Source organism: Ascidiella aspersa, chromosome 8 (assembly GCF_963924565.1).
Source record: "Ascidiella aspersa chromosome 8, kaAscAspe10.2, whole genome shotgun sequence".
NCBI lineage: Eukaryota > Metazoa > Chordata > Ascidiacea > Phlebobranchia > Ascidiidae > Ascidiella > Ascidiella aspersa.
Window position 1 is genome coordinate 9,784,273 of NC_139454.1, and position 22,593 is coordinate 9,806,865.

General features: G+C 38.9%; 1 protein-coding gene across 1 annotated transcript; it reads left to right on the forward strand.

Moving 5' to 3' along the window:
* Window positions 1-1,898: 1,898 nt before the first annotated feature.
* LOC146136008 (uncharacterized) lies at window positions 1,899-21,266 on the forward strand. The gene is made up of 7 exons (XM_083396124.1): window positions 1,899-1,988; window positions 7,388-7,581; window positions 15,053-15,293; window positions 17,205-17,349; window positions 17,762-17,944; window positions 18,795-18,883; window positions 20,901-21,266. The coding sequence occupies exons 1-7, from the start codon at window positions 1,899-1,901 to the stop codon at window positions 21,264-21,266; spliced, it is 1,308 nt and encodes a 435-aa protein (XP_083252250.1).
* The last annotated feature ends 1,327 nt before the right edge of the window (window positions 21,267-22,593 follow it).

The window sequence follows — 22,593 nt, forward strand, 5'->3', positions numbered from 1 at the left end:
TTGAAAAACATATATGCTATGCCCAAAAGCATAACATTAAAACAGGAATATTTACAATTCACATTCTTATTAGAATAATTTGCGATTTAAATTAAATTGATTGTGAATAACTAAATGTAATTCTAGTTCGAATTTTAGTTCAAGTTCGTTTTTTTTTAAATTCGGTAATTCTAATTCCAATCTAATTTAAGAAAACTCAAAATCATCTAATTCTAATTCTAATCTAACTTGGAAAAAAATGAAATGATCTAATTTTAATTCTAATCTAATTTTAAAAAGCTAAAATAAATCTAGTTGTCCATCTGCTCGCAAGCGCTCAAACCCTAGCAAGGGTACACGGCTACACGCGCGTATCAAATTACCTGCAAGAGAGGAAGTCAGTCAAACAGAAGAAGGCCGCCGTCAACTCTGACTGTAGCCAAAGTGCAGGGCAAGGTTTGTGTAGTGAGCGGCTGGCCACAGGCGTGCTGGGGTTTTATTTTTGCTTGTCGCGTTCAGGGAGAGTTTGCTCGGCGACAAGGTGACGGGATTTCCTGTTCACGCTGGCGTACCGCGTGATCGCTGCCAGCCAAAAGTGGCCAGTCGAGCGTGCTTGACTGACAGCGGCGCCCAGAAGATCAGGGGATGTGCCGAGGGGTGTCGAGTGTTAACAAACCTGTCGCGGACCATGTAGGGCAGAAAATTATCGAGTGGTCTCTTTTTCTCGGTAGAGTTCGACTGTTGATTTGAATCAGACGAGGCGAGTTTCGATTTGTTTTTTAGTGCTGTATTGCTGTCTGCGCCCGAATTTTAGTTTGCTTTCAGAAAACAACGGAAATTAGTTTTTTTACTCCAACTGCAACTTTATTTGAGCGCAAGGGTTGGGTTCGCTTTTCTACGGTACCGGTTTACGCTTAAAAAACGAACGCGGCGTATAAGCCCGTACCACAAACAGACAGGAAGTGCATGTAATTACACATACAAAACAATGCAGTGACAACGAGAGAAAAAATCGGCGTCTGAACGAATTGTTTTGAGTTTTCGACGAACGCTGTAGAAGTTTTTCTCGCTGTGCAGAACATTGTTAGCATTTCACATCGGTTGTCCGACTTAGTTACGCGCTTATTGGAGTTTTCAGTATAAAACGATTTAAGCATTGGTGTATTGCATGTTTATTTGCGCATTTTTGCAATTGTAATTTGTCGAAAATCCGTCGCCAAACGGCCAACAAACTTCAGTAGAAATAAGTGAATAATTTTAGAGCATAATGGCTGGAGTGGAGGTAATATAATTGGCGTATAATGAAAATCAAAGCTCATTCCACTTATACTATAGTGTATGGCCTTTTTACATTCATCTACCGCATTGATCGACAAACTTTGGACCGCGGTACAAATGTAGGCCTTTTAGCAATTTTTAGTTAGTCGCAAGCTATTCATTCATATTTCAGTTAAACTATAAATGCCATTATTGCGAGTATATTGGGATTTCTGTTACGTACCTCACGCGTCAGGTATCCTTTAACTCCCCATTAACAATCCTGGCGTATTGGTTAAACGTAGTTTGTCTGAAAATGCTTCTGAACGAGTATTTTGGCCACGACAAAAATATTTGCCGACCACTGATGTACAACTTAACAAATTTTTTTGTTTTGGAAAACAGAAATATCGCCGAAATAGGACAACAAAACAGCATCAGGGTGCGCGTCACTGCCCAAATCAGATTTGTTCGCCGTTTTTTTCTGGAATCTTTTTAAACGTGAGAAGCAGGAAGCAGATTGGCTCTTTTTCAGCGCCGTTTTCTCGCGGCATTTACCGATAGCATCACCGAACGTAAATACTCGCCAAGTTTGGCGGGAGCCGGCGAAGTTTTCAAGCAAACAAACAACCCGACCCCCGAGCGAACTTTGGGTCAGTGCTATGGAGAATGGAAGCGTAATTTGGCGGCATCCTTGTCGCCTTCACTTCAGAAGCGACCTTGTGCCCTACACCATGGTCGTCGTGGTCGAGGTGAGTCTATCGTGGTTTGCAAATAGAACGACTGTTTCTACTTTAAGGCACTTGCTCGCCATTGAGTACTTATTTTAGCTGCCGTGTCTTGGAGATTAATTGGGCTTAAATGAAACGCGAAATAAACAGAGCACGTTCTATATACGTCGGTGGTCGACAATATACTTAATTTTCTTATTCATGGGACTTCTTGGTTAAAACTGGTACCAAACAGTGTACGTAACCGTTCAAATGGTACGCGAATAGAAAACATAATGAGGATCACTAAGTTGATCAAAGTTCCTTGGGCAAAGGGCAATGATTTTGTGAGCCACATGTTGCTCGCGGGATGGGTTTGGACCACCTGTATTCAGATAATTAAATATGTAATGATATCGAAAAGCAATAAAATGTTACTCTTATTTCAACTGTATTCAACTTACCTGTTTTAAAACAAGGGCGAAAGGAAAATTTCTGACGTTTTCTAGAAATGCTGAAGCTTTGCGGAGTTTTATATCTTGAACGTGACGTTTAATTAATGTTGACAAACGCTTTGCCATGCCAATATCTGCCGAATGAACCCCTAATTTTTATTTCACGCATTTCCGGTTGCATTTGGGAATTTACGTGGTGCCTTTGGCTCACGATCAATGGTTGAATAGAATCAAGCAGAATTTCGCTCGTCTTTTTTTGTAGGGGCCAGCAATTATTTCGGGCAACATTGCTAAACTAAAAAATTGATCAATTGACGAAAAGGTAAACTATAGGAAATCCTGTCATCAACGAAACATTGGGCAAAAAATACATTTTATTTTGAAGCGGGGAGCGAGCATAAGTTATTCGGCCGCGTACTACCTATAGCTCGCAATAAAACAAGGCTTAAGCCGCATAACAGGCCCAATCTAACTGCCAACAATGCTGCATGCGTCAAACGCCATTGATAAACAGTCGTCGGTGTTGGCGCAAACGGAATACGGGCCGTGCGGGGCCTTGTAAAGCGACCCTTGCCGTCATTTCCTCCACTTGTGCTTCGCGATTCTACCTGACACTTGTACCTTAAGCCCGCCAGCAGTTGCCTTTGAAAAAACTCGTTTCGTTCGTCAGTTTTGTACTCGTATGGGTCAAAGACGGCTACCAATTATTAAACGAGACTTAGTTTTAGTTATTTATTGGAAAACAATCGATCTTTTCTCGACGCTGAAAGGTAAAAAACAACTTATTTGCCCTACAAGCCTCTCTGGTTTCAGTAATCACCTTTATAAGTCATCTACCATCATTTTATTTTTTTGATTTTATTATGTCTTAACTCCAATCTTTAGAAAATCCTGGCCCTTTTTGTAACCTCCCCAAAACTTTTCGAATTGGAAGAAATTGGAAAAATAGAAGAATTTGGAATAAATAAAAAAATATAAAACAAATTAAAATACGCATTGTATTTCCAATGCAAGGATTGTGCTCACCTTGCATGAACATAATAGCATTTTATACTGATGTCTTGGATTTAAAATTGGGCCCTTCTGTTGTTTAGAATAACAAATTTACTACAATGACGTTATGTAGTTTGGCGATTATTAAACTGTTTCAACCAGTCCCCTCGTCTGCGTTCAAAACGTTTGGCATTATACAAAAACTAATACATGGCATGAAAATACTTTATCGTTTGCCAGTAAAAAAACAATCATGCCCCACCAAGTTTTTTATTTTGCCTCACTAAAATTTTGCGGGACACATTTGGGGCGGACCACCACATAATTACTTTGTGTTTTTTTCGAAATAAGATTCGACTCTATAATGGCAAGTACACCAAGTTAACACATGGTTGTACATTTACCCCGGTCTGCGGTTATGGTTTAGTCATCACTTCGGGAATGGCGAGTGCGGCGCAAAAGGTGCACCTGACGTTTTGACAGACCAAGCTAAAACGGGCAACAACCGTTTTCATCCGTCACGCTGGTGACTGACTAATTGCAAATGCGAATCACGCTCCTAGTTTATTTCTGCACAGTTTGCAAACCAGCTCGGCGAAACATCAACAAACCGCTCCGCGCCACGCACGTGACAATCGGGGACGGAATGACGTCATCCGGATGGTTGACCCGATGCGCGTAGGCCCTCTGCGCAGTGCGACAGGCCGACTGTTGGCCTTCGTGTTTTTTTGCCTTTGTAGAGTTCTTGAATAGTTTTAGAAATACACCTAAATTCCCTAACGCAGTGGTTTGAACCCATCGGGGCATTTGTACAATCTTTCGGATGTGTGGAATAAGTAACCAAAAGTTATTAAGTTGTTTTTGGGTATTAATACACAACAAGTGTTAAGGCCAGCGTACGAGGGTTTGTATTGTTGTATGAAGAAACCACCCAACCTGTGAATAGAAACGAGTGACGTGAGGAATAAGCATATGGTTAAAATTTCCAAAGAAAAATCCAACTACGACGTATCACAAGTAAGCACTTTTAGGAAACCAATCCGAAAAAAAATTTGGATAATTATATACACAACCATACACATGATCATATGTTATCTTTTCCTCATCACTCACATGTCTACACACTATATTCAAGCGCAATTATTTCGCAGCTGTAGTTGCAATGCGGGGAACTAGGCCAGATGTTCTTATTATTTTCGATGTATGATTGTGGTAAACACTCCGTGTGCGGTTTTCGGGGAGTTTAAGATTAGATTCGCAGCCGTTGTTTATTTGCTAACTATCGCTCTGAGGCCGACTGGTTTGGGAAATTTCGTCTTCCTCTAATTTTAGACGAAAATAAAGTATGGTTGAAACGTTTTGTAAGTCTAACGCCGCTTGAACGGCGCCTCCGCTCTATTCAATGTCGATCTTTGAGAAATCCACGACCTCGTGAGTTTTATGAGTTGCAAATATTTATTTTTTAGGCGTCAAAAATATTGCCACTAAAATCTTCTAATTAACATATTTTTTTTTCCTATTTGTTTCGATTTTTGCCACGCTTAACATCGGAAACAACACTTTATGCCAGCCCTGGGCAAACGACGACCCACGAGCCAGGTCAAGCTTGCCAAGCAATTTAGTCCGACCCGGGGCCAAATGTTCATAAAACTTTTTGAAGCAAATATAGGCCTTTACGATTTTTTCAAATTTTAAAAGATGTTATTGAACAAATTACACTTGATAGGCATCCTTACGTATTTCTAATCACATCGGCTTGTCTAAACAAGGATAATTTCTGCTGACAATTACATTTTATATTAGGTGTATTTCCGATACCTTTTTGACTCAGTCCTCCAAGATAATTTCTGTTTCTCAAGTGTCCGCCTGTCAAAAATAATTGCCCACCCCTTTTATGACGTACATTGTTTGTTATTGTATACACCCGTTGAAAGTGATTATTGTGTAAATTTCGATACACGTTAAGTACACTATACAGTAGGATATCAAACACATGTAGTCATCTAATTTCTTGAGCAGAAACACTAAAAAAAAGTTTTCAAACAAATCTCAATATTTGAAAGTATGATGTAAATTTTCGCTAATAAACATGTGCCATATATCGTATCAGTAACAAAATTACCTTGTGGCCAAACTCAAAATACACAATTATGTGATGTAAATGTTTCAAACGAATATGTAATTTTTAAGTAATGTCAATAGTGTACAAAATAGTCTTTTGGACTTACAAAGTCAAATATTCGGCGAAACGGACTTTTATTCCCGCAAAAGTTTATTTTTAATTTTTATTAAATTTTGTAGTCAAAATTTCTACCTATATTAAATAACTTCCCTCTTTTTTACCTATATAGTAAGGGTTTACGAACCACCGGTCTGGCGGGGATCTCAATGTAAATTTGCAAACTTTTCAGGAAAACGGAGTCCGCATGCAAAACTGACTAATTGCTCGTATTGTTTTCGTGTCGTGTCCATTCTGTCAACAAACGAGGCACGCAATATAACCTCATCTGTTTAAAACAACCGCTGAACGGATATCCGGCTGTAGTTAAAACGCGCAGTGGCTTAGCTTCGAGGAAAATATATTTGACCATTCACTGTTTAGGCTTACCATATTTCATTTCCTAGACCAGTGGTTCTCAACCTTTTATGCTTCGTGGCAGGGCTGCGGAGTCGGTTAAAAATAACCCGAGTCCGACTCCGGCGAAAAAAATAAACCCGAGTCCGACTCCGCTCAAATGTGCGATTTCGTCGAGTCCCGAGTCCGGCCCTGACTCTACAGCCTGTATTTCACCAATTTACGTAACTAAAATAACGTGGATATTCAGCAATCCACTTATAGGGGTGTCGTATATTTCATTCACTTACAAATACATGGTTGGAAAATATTCCACCTTTACAATTTCCATTTGGCGGCCATGTCAGTTTTAAAATTCGGTTCTGCGCATGCGCATGTCGGACTCGAGACTCTGGTAGTTTTACAAGGTCTTACTCGAGTCCCGAGTCCGACTCCAGCAAAAACAAACCGACTCCGACTCCGCATCCCTGTTTCGTGGCCCCTTCGATAGGCTCTCAACCCTTGTGCCCCCCTGCTTGTAAAAAAGACCTAGCATTGCATTTACGTGTTTTCACTTATGTTACTTCTCCACGTCAGTAACAAACAGCAATTAAATGAAGTCTAACAAATAAATTTATGCTTACTTTCTAATATATTAACAAACTGTTTTTCACTTGAAATTAGCGTAATTATAGTCATTGCAAAACTCATTCTTGTACTCCGCCAAGGTATTTTAATTAGGCTCGGTTTTGTTTCAAGCCATTTCGTTTAATTCACGCAAGATCAGAAAATCCAGCTTCGCAAAGATATTAATACTGGCGACTTAAAAGCACATTACGACGGCCTTATTGCTGAGTATAGTGAGTACGAATCTCGAATAAACACAAAAAACGGGGGGTGTTACTTTTGTTATTATGTGGCAGTTTCATTGCAGTCATGAAAGTGAAAGTCTGTGTTTTATATAACGCCTTTTCACGCCAATTATAGGTTTGAACTTTCGCGATAAACTACCCATAATAGTTCTGGTTGTTTAACAAGATGTTTGAAACATTTACGCGGTTCCACATACAGTTATACGTGCAATCAGTGTTGTAAACAAGTCATTCATAAATAATTAATGTCCCAGCCAAGTCATTCGTAATTAACGTTAAGTTCAAGTGAATTTTTTCGAATAGATAGCAAGTCGCAGTCCAAGTCAAATTGCTAAAAAAATTCATTTCAACCCATGCCATTTGTCCTAAAGACTTGAGTCAATTCAAGTCATTTAAAAATAGTAATCTATGAGTATACGTAAGTCAAGTCGAAATGTTCTACTCCATTGCTTACACTTTGCCATTTTCTAACAAAACTATTTAAAACATTTTTAAAACGGTAGCCTTCTTTAGTGTACCTCTTTAACCTACAATGATTTTGATGTACAGTTTCCCATTTTTTCACAGTGCTTATTCAACTTGCTTGTCGTGGTCGCCATCGCCTTCAATCGAAGCAAACTCAAGCACAATCACGTCTACTGTTACGTCACAAGCGTGCTGACCGCCAACATGGCACTGGGCCTGCTGTTCACCTACACACTGGTCAACTACATGATCGCCTTCGAACGGAACCACAGCCCAGCGGAAAACGTGACCCACAGGTGGGAGAAGGCTACAAATGGCCAGGTTTTAGAGGTTTAAAGATATTAACGTAACTTCCTTTGCAAACCTGAAATCGCGATTCCATCGGACACCAATTGGCGTCATTACTGTACTCACAAGCAAACCGACGAAATTAAAACTTCCAAGTGAAACTGTGTTTATGGTCATTAGGAAATAATTTGCTTCAGTGTAATTAGTAACCTACTGATGTTAAGTAAGTTCAGCTTTTAAATTCTCTGCGTTTCATCGAAAATCATGGCTAGAATTGTTGTATTAATTTGGTATCAGATATGAACGGATACTACCCAATAGTATCGTACTAGTACCGATATGACCACTTTGGCATCGGGTATTGGATCCGATCCGACATTATCGGACATCGCTACCATAATGTAACGACATGTCTTCGTTCAATAAACAAACACGACAAGAAAAACTATTGGCTAATGTTTGGCTCGGGCATTATTAAACTTAGATATCTGATTCGTGATTGAAGCTAACTGTGCTTTAAAGGCACGATCACCCTTTTTTGTGAACCATATATTTACTTTACCTTAACCGCGCATAAAATAAATTGAAATCTGCTTTTCGCTCTCGGAAGAATAATTTCTAATTTAAAAGAAACTAAAACGCGTTAAAAACGATGGGACGATACAAAAGCTTGACAACTTTGCAAATCGATTTGCACCAAAGGGAAACTTATTTGGCTGGGCCTTTGCTTATAAGCTACAAAACAAACAAAATATCTGTATTAACGACAACTTTTTTTATTTGGAGAAAACTAATTTGGATTCCGAGTAATAAATTGCGAAACGAATTAAAGCCTAAATTTCGGCAGCCATTTTTGATCACAAGCACATACCCGGTAATGTGGTTCACTTGAAGCCCCACGAAGCGCAGAGTGGCGTCCGCGTGGGTTGGTAGGGCGTAACCCTATTTGACCCCAAACTTACCCAAAGCGCCGAATAGACAAAGCACGACGCTTTGGGGCTAGGGCGTCGGGCGGTCTGTTTTTTCTCGGAAACTGTACGCCGTATAGCACAGGCGCCCGACTAAGTCTAAAATCACGAGCAAACGTTCGATTTATATCGCGTCGTTCCCTGCCCGCTATACTGAGACATGACTCAATGAACGAAAATATTTTTCGATGCCAGGGTATATGAAAGATTATGTATTCGCGCGTCGCAATTATGGGTGGCGATACGTTCGGATCACGGCTGTTACGCGGGGACTTGATTAAAACTATGTGCTGGTAATGTCGAAACATATTGGCATTATAGCCATGTTAGAAAACTAACGCAACGTTTTCTAATTAAAAGGTACATTTAATTATTAGAATGTATGATACTTCGCATTTTATTCCGATACCGATGATCACAGCTTTAGGCAAAAAATACTTTCGATCGAATCACAAGTGACAGTATGTTAGTATGGTTTACAGGCGAAATTGATAAAATGGTAACGTACTAATGTAAAGTTTTCCAAGTTGTTAAGCTAAACATATTCATCACTCGGGCAAACTGCAGCTTCTTATAAACATGTTTGTGGCGTCCCCAACTCAATAGCAAGACTATAGTGTCACCTATTTCGACACCAATGATTTTGCCAGTGTTGTAAACAAGTCATTTTGAAATAACTTAAGTCCCAGTCAAGTCATTCGTAAAATAACTTAAGTCCAAGTCAAGTCTTTTTGAATAAATAACAAGTCAAGTCCCAGTCCAAGTCATCGGTTGCCCAAGTCAAGTCCCAGTCAAGTTATAATTAGAGCAAGTCAATTTCAAGTCCAGCCCTTGTCAAAAAAATAAAACTTTAAATTACGAAAACCGGAAAACTCCTCCGATTATTATGAGCAACTCAAGTAAAAAATAACATAAAAGCAGCACAAGCAAATTTTTTTATGTGCAAAGATTGGAATAAATAACGCAATTTTATAAATTGCAATTGTTAAAACAATTTATTTTAACCCAAGTCATTTGTCCAACTGACTTAAGTCAAGTCAAGTCATTTGCCCAAAAGACTCAAGTCAAGTCAAGTCAATTCATTTAAAAACAGCGACTTAAGTGCACTTAAGTCAAGTCATTGACTTAAGTCATTACAACACTGGATTTTGCGAATCGCTCGTGTTATTAACTTTTAAGATTTTAATTTCCTCGTAAGGTATAAGTTAGCTAAATTAAATCCAAATTGGCGGGAATTCATTATTCACTGTACATGTCACCCATGGGAAAAAACATGTGAAAGTACAACAATTATGTATCACGTAATCCACTTCACTTGTTTATCAGCAATTTTGACCCAGGTGTTGGCAAAATGTTTTAACGCAAGTGCGTTTCCATTTGCAAAATGGATTGGCTTCTAATCGCAAACGCCTGACCCTGCAGTTTTCACATATATGCAACTGGCGAAAACATAAGTGTTTAGTGACTCTTATATAGGAGGCGTAAGGCTATAGGCCCCTAAAGGGTTTCATGCAAAGCAAAAAATCCAACGTATACCGGTACAGTATTAGATTTCAATTCATAATTCCAGTTATTTTCGTTAAATCAGCGCATAGACAAACAGCCTTTAGTGAAAATCAAACCCCAATGCTTCGCCATGCTATAGGACTTCTGCTTATTGGCAGAGGCGTTTAAACATTATTTGTTTTTATATAACTATATGTGTCTTGGGAAATGTCACAAGCATTTAGGAAACGTCACAAGCCACAAAAATGATGGATTTTGTGTGTTTAATGACTTTCAGTCGTAACTGGCCATCGTTGAAGTAATTTGGACGAAATAGTATGCACCTGGCTAAAGCACATTGTTCGGGGCGGATTCTGAATCATTTATTTCGAACTATAACTCTTGTATTAAAGATTTCGACCGAAATGATCAACCTTCATAATTTACGGATATTGTCAGATTCATCCTTTTTCAAATTTCTAATTCGTTTTAATTACTCAAAAGAACAGTAATCAATAATCTTCATCAATAATTCGAAGGGTCTACAAAACATTCACTACAACAGCTTGGTAAATGACGTTTTGCATACAATAATACCAGCTGCTTAATTTATATTGCTGATTGATCCTTGCTGATATTTTTTTATCTGAGCCTCAACAAATATAAATTGCGAAATCAACCGCGTATATGTTTATGTTTACGGCCGCATCAACAAAGCAACGCAGGAAGTTTTTTGTTTGATCGTAAGCAACCGCAATGTCCGCTGCGAATGCTTGCAATCTGAAAAGTTTGCGCCTAAAGCGACGTCCATACTTCACACTGCTGTAAACAGATCATTTCGAAATCACGCCAATGTTAATTTAGATTTTTTTGCGAAATAAATTTAGTATAAGTCAGGTCATTTACGACAAATATGAAAGCTGAATTCGCAGTACAAACCAACAACGAAACATTCACACATATATGTGTGTTAATAACTAAGATCATAGATCAACAGATTCGGTGAGTCTGCGATGGCTTTCGGTGTACAAACCAACAATTGATTTATATTGTAATTATGTCATACGCGTAAATGTTATCTCAAGACACGTCTAAAAGACAAAACAAAAACTTTTACACAAAATCTGTAAATAAACCAATTCTGTCAATCATTTTACCTTGACACCACCTAAACACGTGAGTATAATTTGAGCGATTTGCGTAAATGACTGAACTCCAAGTCAAGTGATTTGTCACAATGCCACACCTAAAGTGAACTGCGCAGATTAGGTCATATCAAGCGCAGAAAGTGAGTGTGTAAAACAAATAATACTTCGGAACAGTTCGGTTAATTCACTTTTTAAAGGCACAAATTCGAATTTAAGTTTTTTTCGGTAAAAAGGCCCAGGTCAAGCCTTTTTCGATAAATATCCAAGCTAAAATCCCTCTCCCAGTATTTCCAGTTAATATAGAAGTGTCCCAATCCACACCAGTGTTTTTTTATTTGAAAAAGTACCCTGAAACAAGGTTGATGTAAATGTAATCATTGTAGCGTCGAAAGCCTTAAATCATCAATATTTTTTTGTTAGCCCCTTTGTATGTAAAAACAATACACATTTTATTGTTGGCTCATTTCAAGTCAAATGCCAAAAAATCTAATTATTCTTACCGTTTTTAACATGGCATTATACGTTTCAAATAAAGTCCAGCACGGGCGAAATTTTACAAGTAAAATCCTTGTTGAATTAAACTACAAATCCCATTATTCAAGCCATTATGCAAATATCGTTATGTGTTTATGCATCACGTAATTCTTTTAACTAAAGGTTTTGCAAGTTGTATCTACATAAACGTTGTTTGTTCGCGCTTCGTGCCTTTAGACCACATTTCAGCTGCACATTTGCGTATGAGTTCGCTTTACAAAACAATTTGCTTTTAAGATAAATTGCGTTGCAGCGTAACGTTTTGACGTAAGTTTGTGACGTCATCTCTACTAAATTTCATGGACTCTCCCAAACAAAAATCCTGGGGTCCGCATCTGGTCAAGACAACCTATATCACCGCTATAGGCAACATTTAGATTTCGAAGTCGACCTGATTGATTCCCCTTAGCGCAAATCGACCTAACTGATTCCCCTTAGCGAGTCTGTGATGATGACGGTGCCCAATGCGACGCGAGTGTTTTGTTTAATCCTCGTGTTGTGTGTTGCGAGCAAGATGCAACTGACTTTCCTCGCAGTAAGGGAGGAGCGGTACTCAAGAGAGTTCAGCTTGCCCCCTTCCGGTTTAGGGTCGACGCCGGAATCACACACACCGCAATTGCTGTCATGCCTCTATCAATCACTGGACGAGGTCATAGAACGTAAACACGTTTTCTGACTGCAAGTAACATCGCATCGAGTATGTTGTGTTTCGAGATTGAGCCTTGAATGAGCCAGGGCTCGACTGCTTGCCTGCTTTGCATTACTTGTGTTGGTTTAATATTGGCTTCATGATATCGAAATTACGGATATCCGATATTCCGCGTTTAATTCTGATACCCGAGTTGGGAAACTTCAGCAGTCGTATCACATGCGTTTCGAAGCTTACTTTTTCTCGATTGTTAACTTACAAAATTTGTAAAAAAAATCACCCTCTAAGTTAGGAAACGATGTGTTGTTAACGGTGGTTTAAATACCTATAGATTATTGACTTATTAGCTATCACATAACAACCTACTTTTAATGATTACATCAATGTCATATCGGACCTCCCAAATCAGAGCAAAAACACTAACTCTTTCAGCAGGATTAAATTTTACCTTAAAGACTTTAATTTACTTAAACAGAAACAGGCCCACGCAATTACAATCCTATACGCAACGTGTCTTAATATTACATAACAATAAATAAGAAAATAAATGGAAAACATAAACTGGGGTGGATACTTACTTTTAATACATTAAAGTTATTTAAATCGATTGTGTTAGAGTTAGACCAATGATCTTTGACCGGGCGTGTATTCCATTGAATGTAAAATTAATAAATTACTTGTGGAACACCTGGCTAGCTTTCACGGAAAGTGTTCCGCAGAACACCGTTTAAAAATCACTGAGCTATAGCGATACAATTGATATGTACGAAATTATCGATATGGTTAATTAATCTTTCGAAGGAGCGTTGCAAACGTTTGTTGTGGAACACAGGCTCACTTAGGTTAATCTGTCAGCCAGGGAAATCGCACAACGAGAAACTAATCATTATCCCGCAGCTGGGTGCAAATCGAAAAACGACAACAGCATAACATAGTCCACGGCAGGCGAATATCCGCTCTTATTCAGTAATCAGTAAAAAGTATTTGGATCGAGCGGAATTAATGAATTGCAAAACACAGCGACGTGACAAATCTGTGTCACACAAGTCGCTTAGAACGATGGCCTGGGTACGAAGCAAAAGCGAAATGTTAAATGATTGGCTTTATAATCACCGGCGGAAATGAATAAGCAGCTGGCAAGCTTACACACGTAAACCGACGAAAACAATAGTGGGTCGAGAGGAGCTTTTGTTTTGTTTACAGCGCAGTTTTGTGGTTGACCGTTGTTGGGCTTAATCACTTTCTCGCTAATTTTTCGCGTCTACGACTTCCGAGGCCTCATTTTACTGCGAACTGTTTTTCATTTATTTCGAAATTGCGCAAAACAACATTTGTTTTACTTTGTCAATTGTCGAACAACCATTTTGTGGGAATAAAAGGTTGCAGCTTAACAAAAATCTAAACGGGCCCGGGTAGGCAAAAATCTAGTTGTCGATAGCAATTCTCAGGTCTATCGTACACTAGACCGGTGGTTCTTTAATTTTCTAAGTTAAAGAGGATAATTGTGAGATGATGAAGCCGGATTTCAATTTTGAATCTTCGTTGAAATAAAACCAAAAGGTAATCCCATAATGTCGTTTATCCATAAATTCCATGTTGCTATTCTTTAAGTGAGTGGTTTTAAATGTACAAACTTTAAGAAGTAACGATACTTGTTAGAAACCAGTGTGTTTCACCGAATGCCTGACGTTGCCCATGTAAAAGTAAATGTTTTGTGTTAAACTTGTCATGGTTAAATTTTGCAAAGGAAGCCTTTTAGTGTTCTTCTGGCGATGTAACGCGTTTTCTTACATTAATAACTATAATCTGGTACCGGAATAGAACTAATAGTTGTTCCCAATGTTGTAAAACAGTCTCAGTCGATTCATTTGAAAAAAACTCAAGCCCAAGTCACGTCCTTTGCAAAATAACAAGTAAAGTTGCAGTCGACGTCATTTGTTTCCCAATTCAAGTCATTATGAGAGCAAGTCAATTTCAAGTCATGTCATTGACAAAAAGGAATCTGGTAAACTATTAAAATTGGTAAACTCGTCCGACTATAAAAACAATTTAACGAAAATATAACATAAACGCAGTATACAGCAATAAAAGTGTTTAATGTGCAAAACTTTAGATAAATTTTAATGAAAAACACTTAATATAATTCCAAGTTATTTGACAAAATGACGTAAGTCCAAGTCAAGTCATTTTGGTCGAAGGACTTAAGTCAAGTCAAGTAACATGTAAACAGTGACTTAAGTGCATTTAAGCCAAGTTAATGACTTGAGTCATTTCAACACTGGATGTTTCCTATAAACGCCGCAAACCGATGAGCACGTACAGTATACATTTGTTGTGCAACATTTTGCAGCCTTACGATTTCGACAGTTAATCAAAATATTTTTTTATACTAAGCAAATGCTTCGGAAGCAACTTTACCAAATTACGAACACAAGTAGACGAATTTAATTCACACGGACTTTAGTTGTTTTTGTGCTTTCTAAAAGCATAAGCACTATGTTGAGGTTTAATCCTAGATGTCAAATCGCTGGCGTTGTTCATAAGTGCCCGATAAGCAAATTGTACCGCGTAAATGGTTTGTGGTGCAGCTCAAAGAGACCAACGGGTCCCAGATGTTATCGTGGACTAATCGCACTGAACGGTGCTCAGCTAAGTTAAGTCCAAGTGAAACAATCAGCCTCCCTTGTGTATCCAGGTACGACCAGGACGACAGATCCCAAACTAGCATCATGACCTGGTGGGCTTTCCGCAAGGCGTTCATGGTAGCCTTCTTCCTCATTTTAAGCGGCAACGTGTCGGCCTTGATCCACGGAATCGCCGACAGCGCTTACTTTGTCGGCCGAAGTGGAGGCTCCAACGCCAAACTGAGACTGAGGCTTCTCAGCACTTCAAGCAGCTCGTCTAGCCGCTGCGAGAGCCACGGGGAAGCCTTGGCGGTAAGTGGGTGGAATTTTGATTGCCATAAGGCATAAGGTATCTCTTTTGAGCCGATGCCGGATGATGGTAAACCAGTAATGATAAACCTGGAACAAATACCATGTGGTATAGTATCGAAACTACACCGCCAAACGGGCCTTAACTATAAACATAAAAAATAGGTTGAAACGGGTATATATCACTAAAATGCAGGTCTTATTCTAAACATATTGGTATACCCAAGCATATGTTAAAAATCGACTGCTCTGAGAAGTAGCTCCAATCTAAAAACCTTTTATTTTTTTTATGGATTAGTTTTCCCGCCATTTTTTAATTACTTGCTTTTACACGTATATAATGAATCGAATTTTGCACAGACTTTGTCGGGCCTTTTATAATTTTGAAAAACACAGTTAAAACATTAATACCAGTTAATTTTAAATATAAGGAATAAGCAAATCATTCCTATTCCGACTTTATCACATTTAAGCCCGGAATTCCATCCAATTAAAGCGATACTGGCCCTTTCCAGTATCGAAATTTGCTAAAGTCAGGTAGGCCTTGACTTTTACAATTTGACGATACTAGATCGTATAGTATCAAAGCTCGACAAAAAACTAGAGCCTTGATAATTGCAACTTTTATGATTTAGGTCATAAAGTATATGGCAATTAAACGAATACTATAGGCAAAGTGGTAAATGGATCAAGGTCTAAAACTTGTGAATATGTCAGCGTCGTTTAATGCCAATATCAAGTCTGTTGCAACTCTTGTCTCAATTCAAGTCGATCCTTTAACATTGACCTATGAATTCGTTCAGCCGAACCGATGGCTACTGAATATTTTCTTACTGTTGTATACATATGTTTATGCAAAAAATAAGTAAACTTTCCACAACACATTGTTATACGTAAAATAATTACGTGAGGTCAACTAAGTACGGTGACTAAAGTGTCAGCAACGCCATATAGGCCTATAGCTTTGATCTTGCTGCTGGGCTTAAAACCACCGCCGAAAGGTTAAACATATGGAAATTGATCATGCGAGTCGCGTGATTAGAGCTTAAAGCAAACAGCAAGTACACCATCCAACCGCTCTGTGAAATCGACACCCTTCCTTGATTAGGCATCGGGTTGCCCGTATGCATCACGGCCAAGGCTGTGTTTTTTCGCAAACCATCAGGCTTGCTGTGGTTTGGAAAAACAACGAAAACCGTATCCTTGATTAACAATGTACAACGGCACGTGCAATGTTGCTGCTGCATCAGTGCTAAGGCGGCTAGTTTTTTGCTGGTTTGGAGAGAAGAACTACAAGTTCTTTACATGAATAAGGGCTTTGGTAATCGATAGCTGGGATCAGCGCGCGGGAAATTGATCTCTTTTTTCCATCCATTCGACTGAAAATTTGTGTCTTTGAGTGAATCTATTTACGATCGCTATAGCGCTGAATCTTTAACTGCAATTAAGAGACAATCTATTCTTCGAGTGACAAATGTAGGCATGTGGACAAGCAGCAGGTCTTGAACACAATATCGATTAGATAATATAACTGGCAAATAGCTACGGGTACATTATACACCGACTTGCAATTTAGCTTGATAATAAGTAAATGGACATCATCTTGATTAGAAGTGTTTTCTATACGCACTTGTAACACACTAAATGTTGATGATACAAGTGCGGATCGAAATTTCTTTATAAAGATGATGTCGATTTATGCAACTTTTTCGGCTATGGCATTAATTATCTAGCTACAACTGGCAATATTATGATGTTAACTTATTGCCTTGTCCAGGCTAATATAATGCAATATTGTGTTAAGAGCATTATTACTAAAAAACAAGATAAGTTATAGCGCGAACTACAGTATGCGGTAAACAAATCACAGCTGAAGTCTGCATGGTCATGTTCAATACATTTATGAAACTTCAGATGAAAAAGAGGAGGGCCTACGTCATCATTTCGATTACGTGGATCTTGCCGTTCATCTACAGTTTGCCGGCTGCCTTCGGATGGAACTGCATCAAGCATTGCGACTGTATGCCGGGTTACTACGGAGGGTACCGGTGCATTTCAAGTTAGTAGCGCTCATGGCCTTTTTGTGAACCCATCTTTGCATCCTTTAGATTTCCATTGTGACTTCACATAAGTGCAGTTATTTAGTTTAGCCGCACGTGAAGAACTTAAGGTTTGTCGGCAATTGAATGACTTTAAACAGGGGTAGCCAACGATTTGTCTAGTTTTTTTTCACGCCCAATTGAGATGCGTTTCGATACGCCATATTAACTTTTATTCTGTTTTAGAATATCATTAATTAATTTAAAACGCAGTATCAGCTATTTAAGTTACTATACTCCCGTTGCACTTTTAACGAGTCTGCTCTATTTTTTTCCCTATGCTATATCTGGGGATAGCGTGCCAAATATAATAGTGTTTTTGGTAAGATTCTTTCTTTTTAACTTTTTTACAAAAAACGTCTCCTGCCGCAGGAACAGACGCGGCTCTCTGCTCCCGAGTCTGGAGTCCAATGAACAACGTCCACCTCCTTCTGGCGGCCATTATCTGGTTCGTAGAGCTCATCATAATCGGGGTGAACCTCTTCTACGCCTTGCACAAGTACTACCGCACCTCGGTGCGACCCGCGCCCCATTCGACCGGCGAACGGGGGCTGGGTAAGTCCCAGGGAAAGTCCCCGACTTTATAGGCCTTAATGTACGTTGATAAGTTGGTAGGCGCGCTAAGAGCAACAACTCTACCAATTTATGATAGGGTTAAGTAAGTTAGCGCTTGTTCCCCTCAGAGTTGGTCAAGGGTTAGCCCAATGGTTTATTTAATTTGTAATAATAATGATTTCTAAGCATAAGGTTTTTCCAGGATTTATTTAAATGTTAGCCTAATGGTTGCACATTGATTAGCCACTTGGATAGGTTCTAGGGTTATTTAAAGAGTTATCCAAATCATTGTCGTTTGGCTATCCTTACGATTAGGTAGAGAAATAGCACTTCCAGGCTTTACATCAACTCTTATTCAACAGTTATTTAAGAATCGTAGCCTACTGGAGTATCCAAGGATTAGATCTAGGTCAACCAATGTTTATCTAAATATTTTGCGCCTGGGCTAGTTCAGCAATCTTAAGTCATCGACAGCCAATTATTTTAAGTATATCTTCTGGCAAACCTAAAATTTTCAAGAAAGTGTTTTACAATTTCCAAGATACAATTTTAAGAAAACTGTTCTACGTTTAGAAATTGAAGTGAATAACGCGATTACCCAAAATGCTTTCAAACAAACAATTATATACAAGTCGATCAATTGATCGAAATAGATTAAGCTAAAGTCACTCGTTTAACTGACTTCATTCGAGTAAAGTCACTGGTCCAAATGACTCGAGTCAGTTTAGGCATTTTGCCAAGGAGATCAAGGACAAGTAAAGTGAAAGTTTAATTTAGATACATTTAACGTACAACTGTTCAGGATAGCCGTGGTTTTATACTTTCATAGCACTTTTTTCTGTTTGGGCAGACGAGTCTACGGTATCAGCTCAAACTGCCCCTCCACCGACCACAATTCACAAACGCTCCATCGACAAGGCACCAGCAACCACGACAAAGGTAACCCTCGTCCTTAGGCATTTCGAACTCATTTCCAATTTGCCAGAGGCCAACACTTGGTTGAGTATTGCATGGGTTGTATTCGTTGCCACACTTTAAACAATATTGAGCGCGTCTATCTCTATAAGATCTTGCGAATACGGACCAGGATTTTTGCTACGAAGCAGAACGAAAATTTTATCTTAGATGGTAACCTTAAGTAACTTGCTCTGCCCGGTCGATCTCGTGCGCAAATGTGTAATTGCAATTGTAATTGATGTATCCATGGAGATTAAGGACTGCAATGGCGTCAGGGAATTTTATTTGCCTTTATGTGATTAAACATAACAAAATTTATTACTTTAAAGGGGTCGTGGTGCACTGGATACACAGAAAGTCTCAAGTTCCCAGATACAATAGCCATTAATTCGAGATGACTGTCATAATCTTAGAGGAGAACATTGACCCAAGCCTTCTGGCAGCATAGACCACTATTTAGTAAATATTTTACAGATAGTTTAGGTTTGCAAAAATTATTTTCAAATAGGAAGATGACTCGATGCTATATAAACGGATCAATCCCGGTGTATAATCCATCGTGCTCGGAAAGAAATGTCCACCGGGAAACGCGTTTTAAATTTATACTAGCTGTCTTTAGGTCAATTTACGTTGATTGGGATTACGTTGCATGACTCATCTCGGCAATTATTATTGGGTGTCAAACAAATGTTGAGGGACTCGGGACTTGGGCGTTTTGCGGGAATCGGGACTCGAGTATGACCAATCTGCCGTAATTTTGTGCAATATCTTGCACTTTTTATTTTAAGCCAAGAGGTGCAATGCCAACAATTTCAGTTAGGCCTACGTTTCTCTTTGATTGCATTCGCGCAAGAGAACCCCAACGTAAACGTGACTGTCGGCATACAATTTTTACAAATTTTACTACAGGTAGTAAAAAAGGGAAAGAATTGTTCAAGAGAAGACCTAACAAAATTGCGAATATGCGGGATTAGGTGGGCAAAAACTGTTAGTTCTAATAAACATGACGCAATGCGCGAACAAACAATATGTTCATATTGCTCGATATAATTATTATAATTGTCTAATCTTATAAAAACTGACCTTTCAAGAGGATATAAATTCACACTATACACAACACGATTTAGTTACATGAGGCCTTTTGGGCAAAAATTACTTTGCGGGGGGGTGCACTGGATGATTTCATTAGATTTTAGAAGGGCGGCGTAGTTTTTAATCAGATATCAGTTTTAACAACTACAAACTAAGTCTTGTGAGAGGGATACAGGATCCTGCTCAGAACAAATGCGTAACTTTAACAGGTTGTCTAAGGCGATTTGTGTCTTGTTTATGCAGACTGCACCTAACCTATCACTCGCGTCATGATTTCCTTCGTTTGGTTCCACGGTTATTTTACATACAAGAAACCGAAGAAAGCAACGTAATTGACATTCCCTTAAACAATAGTTTAACATTTACGCCAGATTAATATAATTCTCACTAAAATTGTAGAAGGTTTTGCCAAGTCTATGGCGTAGATAGGTTCAAAAGGTGCGAAATATAGCTATATTTAGCGGATCAACATTTCCTTACTTTAACCTTTTTGAATTGAAAAATATTTCATTAGTTTGCTCTAATTGGGCATTAAAAAACTATTTTATTATTGGATGGCAAATATGTTGATACTTTAGACTTTTTATAGCTGTTATTTCCAGGTAAGAATAAAGCCCCGATATCACAAATGTTCAAATTTCGTTTGACAAAATTGTCTAATTCCGCTCATTTTCGCAGCCTTGCTTTTAGATAACGAAATTCAAAAGATAAAAAGCCAAACTACAATTATAAAATGCAGGTAATATCAAAACCCATGCAGAAGTAGGTATCATTTTGAACGTTCGAATAACTCTTCATTCATATTCAACATGATTACTTATGTATGGGCTTTGATAATCTTATTACGTCTTACTACAACCTCCAACAATTATTATGCTCCAAAATAAATAGCATTGTTTCATTTCAGGCGATGCTGACCAGACCGATGCACCCGACCGTGAAGTTGCTAATCCTCATTTCGGTCGCCTACGTCATGGCCACGGTTCCGGTAATGGTGTGCGTGGTCACCGATTTTGTTGGCGCCACCAGCCTGGGGGCCACATTGGTCAGCGACATGGTCATGACGGCCGTGTCCAGTCTGGTAGTACTCTACTGCTTCGCCTGTCCAGTTATTTTGATCGCCTACATGCCCGGACTCCGCAGCGCCATCGTGCGCTTATTGATGCCTTGCTCGTGCACCTCGACCAAGGTCACCGCCACTTTTATCCGCGGCGCCAGGGTCAGCGAGAGAAGGTCGAGCCAACGGAGGCAGGCCAGCCAGCAGAGCGCCTAGTAAACTTCACAAAGCGACTGGGGCTACTCCCTAAATAAAAGTTTGCGATTTTTGGACACAAGTTTTCTGTACACTGGGATAACAAGTGTAAAATCCAGTGGTCCACGGCATTTTTTTTGCTACAGACAGGTCAAGATACGGAAATTGATCAGCGGCCGGCTGAGAAGCAAACTGTGTTTATAATTTTAGTTAAATATTTTGATTTAATCCAATTCAAACTTCGTTACAAAAAATACAGTTCCACAAAAAATAGTAAATTATACATATTTAGCTCGAACTAATTTTTTTAACTTAAGGCAATAAAAATTTAAATAATTGAATATCGCTTGCCCAGATCTGTACCACGGATAATGCCCTTCATCTAGAAGTTGTGGACAATTGGTTTAAAAAAACACAATCTTTCATCGCTATCCTAAGATTCTTGATACAGATATTATACTGTTCTTCAATTAAAATGACGGTCGGTTAATGCCAATTTGGGCAATACCTTTCTATTAATGACAACCTATTGTGACCAGCTTTCTTTTAAGCTGCGCTATTAACTTTTATTACAATAGTTTACACCGAGTGTTCGACGGCAATGCAGGCAAGTAAATCTTTAAAAGCGTAGTAAAACATATGGTTTAGCCACAGAATGTCACCATTGTGATGTACTGCGGAGTCGGAGTCGGCACTCGAGGAGTCGGTTTGATTTGCGGGAGCCGGACTCGGGACTCGAGTAAGACCGCGTAAAACTACCCGAGTCCCGAGTCACGAGTCCGACATGCGCATTCGCAGTATTAAATTTTTAAACCAATATGGCCGCCAACTGGAAATTGCAAAGGTTGAATATCATATGGTGAAATATTTCCAACCATGTATTGTGAGTAAATGAATTATATGACACCCCTATAAATGGATTGCTGAATCTCCATGTTATTTTAGTTACGTAAATTAGCGCAATACAGGCTGTAGAGTCAGGGTTGGACCCGGTACTCGACGAAATCGCACATGTGACCGGAGTCGGACTTAGGACTCGGGTTTTTTTTTTGTCCGGAGTCAGACTCGGAAGTCGGACTCGGGTTGTTTTTAACCGCCTCCGCAGCACTGAACAGGAGTGTAACGAAATGGAAACTTGTAGATATCTGCAAATTTTTCCATACAACCAATTAAACAGAAGCGTATGTCCCATACATAAATCAAATAATCCCCATAGCAACATTTGCTATGGGGATTATTGGTACTGTTTTTTTTTTTCTTTTTTTCTTTTATTTTTTTGGTTTTTTTTTATTTTTTTTTAGCAACATTTGTACTGGGTTTTAGTGCGCAAACAAAATATGACGACTAA

Bases quoted from the DNA above. Each gene is read 5' to 3' on its own strand.
- LOC146136008 (XM_083396124.1), top strand. From the start codon at position 1,899: ATGGAGAATGGAAGCGTAATTTGGCGGCATCCTTGTCGCCTTCACTTC. The intron at 7,582-15,052 runs GTGGGAGAAGGC...TTGTGTATCCAG, and splicing joins GCGGAAAACGTGACCCACAG to GTACGACCAGGACGACAGAT. The intron at 18,884-20,900 runs GTAACCCTCGTC...GTTTCATTTCAG, and splicing joins CACCAGCAACCACGACAAAG to GCGATGCTGACCAGACCGAT.